Below are 6,041 nucleotides of genomic sequence, written 5' to 3' on the forward strand. Positions count from 1 at the left end.
CTTAGATGTTACTCTTTTTTTAGAATCGAGGCCGTGAAGCCGTTAGTCAAGCGATCCAGGGAAATCCTCGAATCTTTGAAAAAGCTCCGCGATTTTGATCTAACAGCTGATCAATTGAATGAAGTAAAATCTCTGGAGAAGTGTGTTCATTCATTCGAGTTCATCGTAATGACAAACTTTTGGTATAAAACTCTTCAATCAATCAACTACGTGAGCCTTGCACTCCAATCAGAAAATATCTCCTTGGACGACGAGATGAAACTCATTAAGACTCTTATTGAAGATCTAAATTGACTGAGATCATCTTGGACCAGCATCCTTAATGAGGCACGTTTGATAGGATCTGGTCTTGTTTCTTTTGGTTTTCAATCAGAATTTGTGAAGAAGAGGACGAAAAAAAGGAAGACCTTTCACGAAGAGGTCAGGAACACCGCTCATTTCCATGAAGACGAAGCAAAAGAGTTTGAGGTGAGCGTATTCAATACTGCTCTTGATACTCTTATTCAGCAGGTCAGCGATAGATTCCAAGCTGCTGAGAAGACGACGAATATGTTTTCGTTCTTGTGGTCATTGAAATCTCTTGTTATGTCAAATGAAGAAGAATCAGAAAAAAGTGTTGAAGCACCTATCCAATTGGAGGAGAAATGCAAGGTCTTGCCACAAATCTACGCGACCGATGTTGAGGAAGAGAAACTTATTGAAGAGGTCCGCCACCTCGATGCTCTGAAGCGATCCAATCTTTTTGGTCCAAAAGAATCTCTCACTTCCATAACGTTATTAAATGGAATATACCAGAAAGGTCTTCAGCCGCTCTTCGAATCAGTCTGCATTTTGCTGCGCATCTTCAACACCATCCCTGTTTCTGTTGCGGAAGACGAGAGATCTTTTAGTAAGCTTGCTCTAGTTAAGACAGCTTTAAGGTCTACAATGAGCCAAGAACGACTCACGAATCTTCTGGTTATTTCCATTGAGCATGATCTTGCCAAAAAGTTGTGCTACGGTGAAGTGATTTCCAAATTCGCCATGAGTAAAGCTCGAAAGATCAATTTCCTCTGAAGTTGAAACAACAATAGCTGTTGTATTCTAGACAAATTTTTGCTCTTAACATCCAATAGTGTTTAATGATTTTCTTTGGTCTGTTTCTACCATGTTCTAGTGTCGACTTTATCATTTTATGTATGAGTGTATAACCAAGTCAAAAGACCATTGCAATTATGTAGAAATAAACTGTTCAAATGTTCATTAATTAAAATTAAAAAATTCTATATTCTTTTATCCTCTTTGATTTGTTATCAAATGGCTTATTTTATGTATTGAATTATGGATCATTAGATCAGCTTTCAATTTCAGTAGGGCGCTTGGGAAATTTTGACCCTGGGCGCCTCAAAGGCTCACGGCGGGCCTGTCTGCAAAAAGAGTGCTTTTTTTGTCCAAGTTTGTATAAAATATGGGGCAGAAAACACATAGTTAGAAGCATTTTTTCTAATTGTTCTGAATTTAAAACACATAAAAACTCTTCATATTTTAGTTGTTAAACCCACAGGTTTGCTTTGTTGTTTTTGTTTAAAATGATTGATCAAATATTGGAAATACACACAATAATAACTACTTTTTTTAATTTAGATAAGAAGTATATCTTTACTGAAATGGGTTTTAACAAGATATCAAATAAAAGAAAATCCCATTTTACCTTGATCTCCCATTGAAAAAACACGTACATACAGACATGAAATGATTTCCTTTAAAAAAAAATTACTTTATGTTATTGTGTTTATTACTTTTTCTTCAAATTGCTGTTAATTTTTTTATTTAGTATTTGCAAAATAAGATATATACTTCTGATTAATTTTTTGTAAACTTTTGATAGTTTATGAAACTATAAATAAATTAATATAGTTTATAATATAAAAAAAATTTCAGACAAGAATATTTCTTATCAACAAATGTTATATCAAGTATTTCTAGAATGAAATTCTAGAAATCACAGTTTAATTGTTTAAAAAAAAAAGGAACTATTTAAAAAATCGAATTTGAAGATGTTTGCTGTTATAGTCAATAACATATTTCAGTAACTGGCCTTCATAACCAAGGTGATCAGGGTTTCTTTTGTACCTAGCCCATTGAAGCACTGAAGAATGCAAGGCTTCTATTGATTGTTTACTAAAAATGAGCAATGCTGTCCCGACAAGAAAATTTAACGTGGGCCATATATGGCAATTGCATGTTAACCATATATTTCCCACTCTCCTTTATGGGATGGCGCTGATGCGTCCCATATGTGGCTTTAATGTTTATAGCACTAAAACCACACTAAATAAGAACAAATGCCACGCTTAATTTGTGCGCAAAAGTTCTAATGGCCCACGCGTGGGAAGCATTTGCTAGCCATATCATTACCACACTTCTTTATGGGATGGCTTTAGTGCGGGCCATATGTGGGTTTAATGCTTATAGCACTAAAACCACACTAAATAAGAACAAAAGCCACACTTCATTTGTGCGCAAAGGTTCATCTGGCCCACGTGTGGGAAGTATATATTAGCCATATATTTACCACTCCTCATTATGGGATGGCGTTGGAGTGGCCCACGTGTGGCAATAATACTTATATCGCTCAAAACCACTTTCAGAACGAAAGTACACTAACTTTTTACGTGAAATCTGATATATATATATATATATATATATATATATATATATATATATATATATATATATATATATATATATATATATATGAAAAATAATATGCTTCTTGCTTTTTGTTATAAATTTATTTACAAACATTTTTGTAAATAAATTTATAACAAAAAATGAAAATTTATAAGAAAAATGAATAAATAAATTTTTACAAAAATTTATTTATTCATTCTTCTCTTGATGCATACGTCTACCACCACGATCTGCTGAGTTATGCAGTGAAGCGGTGATGGCTTCATTGACATATTTGTCTGTAGCATTTTTGCAATGCCTTCGAACAGCAACTAAAATCAGTTTATTATTATTTATTATTTCGATTATACAAAAAATTAATTAATTTATTAAGGGTTAATGTCAACTTTATCAATAAGTACTTGTATTTGACAAACGGTTAACTCTAACGGAATAGCTACTTTGCTTACTTGCAATAAACTTTACAATTCAATTGAATATTTGTTTGAGCGTTTCCCAGAACGACAACAACTCATATGTAACTCATCAGTCATGAAAACATTCAAAATGTTTCGTACCATATCAGATATATACTTTCCACCTGCTGTTGCTAGCCAGTTAATCTACATTCAGAAAAAGAAAGTAAACAATTTAAAAGTACACAAAGGTGTATAAACACATACATAAATATATATAAGTGATTACTAAAAAATAAAATTTATATATGAATTCAAATTATATAAAAAATTGTATTATATAAAAAAAGGTTAAATATTCGAATTTTTAATTTTTCAATGGATGCAACCGGAGTTTTTATTAAAAAGTTCTTCAATAATATTTAAGTAAAACTTGCAAAAAGTGAGGCCATTTCTTCATCCTGGCATTGCAACAAAACAGCATCTAACTCTTCTATGCTGCTTGATTTCGTAAATAAACTTTCTTCAGTATGACCAATTGGCATACGCTCTATCAAATGTTTAATCTCTTTTGTCGCAGACGTTACAGATTTTACTAAATCTAATCAAATCGAACTGTTATAAGTATTTAAATGATAGACAAATTAATATATGTACTTTAAAAGATTTTTCACCTTTAAGTAAATTTTCAATGGAGGACAATCGGTATTCAATTGACTGTGTGATTGGTGTAAGGGTGTTACTGGAATTTTTGGTGTATGGGATTGGCAAGAACTCCTGATATAACTCAACAAAATATATTTAAAATATATTATTAGTATATCAACATAAACAATTTAAAAAAAAATTCTAGTTTAAATACATTTATGCATATTTAAATTTAATGATCTTCAATTATAATTATTCTACTTAACAGCAAACTTATAATTACTAAAATAAAATTTACAAAAATCTTACTGAAGGTAAATTTATTTCATCAGGATCATTTAGTAATGACACAAAGCTTTGACTAGATTTTCCTTGGTGTTGCATCTCTCGAAAAACATTCTAATCATATATCAAATTTAAATGTCTAATAATAACATTAACAAATTTTAACTTATAGTATTGCTATCAAGCAACATGTTTAATACTTACAGCATGATGTGGTATTGGCAGTAATGGTTGGCTACCTGGTGTTGATGTCTAAAATATTTTATGCTAATTATTAAAATCTAGTAAAACTTTATCTAATTTAAGAAAATAAAAATTTGTTGATTGTAATCAACAAGAGTAAGCCATGTTTAAATAAATATTTTCGTTTCCACATTTAAAATAATTATTTAACATTTTTTTCATTAACGTAAGCAAGTTAATGAAAAAAACTTGTTTTTAATAGTCACTTTATAAACTTACAGAAATGACAGCCTGCTGAAGAGATGTAGGCATGTTGAAATCAGAATCATCTTCACTAGACATGAATTCGAGAAGCAAATAATGAAGGGGATAATCGTTTTGATGTTGTTTTCCTACGACATGAATTACCTTCATATTCTGAAGCAAGATCACTTGTTTTTTCAGATATTTTTAACTTTTCTAATGCTCTTTCCTCACAGTCTGTAACAAAGTAGTCAAAGTAGTACAAAGTAACAAAAATGTGAGTTGATTGTGCATTAAAGTAATATTAATAAACCAGGTATAACTTAAACGCACACACACACACAAACACACACACATATGTGTGTGTTTACCTGCAGTAGATAAAATTCGTATTTTGTATCTTTCCCAATCTTTATTGGGAATCTGTCTCTTCCGGCGCATTCCTTTTAATGAAGTCATGCTACATTTTGGCCACATACACTCGCTGTTTCCATTAAGCCATTCCTTTGGAACATACTCCACAGTATTGTCGTTAAGGAAATGAACAATATAAAACATATCTTTACACTGTAAAAAATATAAATAATATAAACTATTTGTGCATATTATAAAAAACTCTGAAATTAGGAAAGATAATTTCAGTAAATATCGTTTTGGGCTGGCACAATATTTACAGGGTATTTGCCACCCTGATGACACTATGTTTACAATAGAATTACCATAATTCAATAAAAAAAAATTTGCATAAGTAATAGTAGTAAAATAACTATATAAATTCCCAATACTTGCTAGGACTATAGCAATATAAATTAACAATATCAAGTAAATAAAAAATAGGTAAAACAACTCATACTTTTCTATATATAATTATTTCATAAAAAATATCTTTATTACATAGATATAAAATTCATAAGAATGCCGATAAAAAAATAACACTAAAAAACTCATTAAAAAATTAATCATTTTTTACGCAACTGATATAAATTGGTTATACAACTAATTATGTAACAAACTGTTTTTTAAAATTAAATACAAAATTTAAAAACTAGATAAAAGTCATTTTTCAAGATTTAAATTGAAGACTATAGTGCTAAAAGTACAAATGTCTTCAATTGTTAAACAGTTCAAAATTTGATGCTGTTCAAAAACTAATAGTTTATATAAATAATTCTGGTATTTTGTTCAATAACTAAACAATTTATTAGAAGCAAATGGAATAATGTAAAATATACTATTCTCATAAGGAATACACACACATTTGTTAATTATTGAAACATTGCATACATTACTATTAGAGTGTTTATGCAAACCTATATGCATAAATGAAGAAGGATATGGATGGGAATACACATCTTCATATAAAGTCATTACATTTCCATTACACACAACATCGGTAACTAACGAAGTAACACATTCCAGAAGAGGTGAGATATATATTGTCTGCTGAATGTGTAGATAAGTAAAATAAGTTATTGCAAGATGGCGATAATGTTCTGAAAATTGAATTTCTAATTACATTATTGATGCACTGTTTGAGGCAATTGGTGTTGGAATTAATGGTCTTTTTAATATGCCTTAATTTATTCTCAAAAGGAAATGATGACCAAAAGTCAA

At 30.1% G+C, this 6,041-nt stretch overlaps 2 protein-coding genes across 4 annotated transcripts; one reads left to right on the forward strand and one right to left on the reverse strand.

Moving 5' to 3' along the window:
• The first annotated feature begins 549 nt into the window (after nt 1-549).
• Nucleotides 550-1,056, forward strand: LOC136081554 (uncharacterized). Its single transcript, XM_065798880.1, has one exon. The coding sequence runs from the start codon at nt 550-552 to the stop codon at nt 1,054-1,056; it is 507 nt and encodes a 168-aa protein (XP_065654952.1).
• A 1,694-nt stretch (nt 1,057-2,750) lies between these two features.
• LOC136082036 (uncharacterized) lies at nt 2,751-5,342 on the reverse strand. 3 transcript variants are annotated; one of them, XM_065800587.1, is made up of 8 exons: nt 4,799-5,341; nt 4,464-4,664; nt 4,206-4,253; nt 4,026-4,115; nt 3,743-3,854; nt 3,506-3,669; nt 3,123-3,275; nt 2,751-2,984 (listed from the first exon to the last, which is right to left on the reverse strand). In XM_065800587.1, exons 2-7 carry the CDS (start codon nt 4,596-4,598, stop codon nt 3,135-3,137), a joined length of 690 nt encoding a protein of 229 aa, XP_065656659.1. In that variant the 5' UTR covers nt 4,599-4,664; nt 4,799-5,341; the 3' UTR covers nt 2,751-2,984; nt 3,123-3,134. The 3 variants fall into 3 exon arrangements, with proteins under 3 accessions (XP_065656659.1, XP_065656660.1, XP_065656658.1); XM_065800588.1 differs by lacking the exon at nt 2,751-2,984 and having other exon boundaries at nt 3,001-3,275; nt 3,743-3,845; nt 4,799-5,342; XM_065800586.1 differs by lacking the exon at nt 2,751-2,984 and having other exon boundaries at nt 3,001-3,275.
• Nucleotides 5,343-6,041: the final 699 nt, after the last annotated feature.

Source organism: Hydra vulgaris, chromosome 06 (genome assembly GCF_038396675.1).
Source record: "Hydra vulgaris chromosome 06, alternate assembly HydraT2T_AEP".
NCBI classification, from domain to species: Eukaryota; Metazoa; Cnidaria; class Hydrozoa; order Anthoathecata; family Hydridae; genus Hydra; species Hydra vulgaris.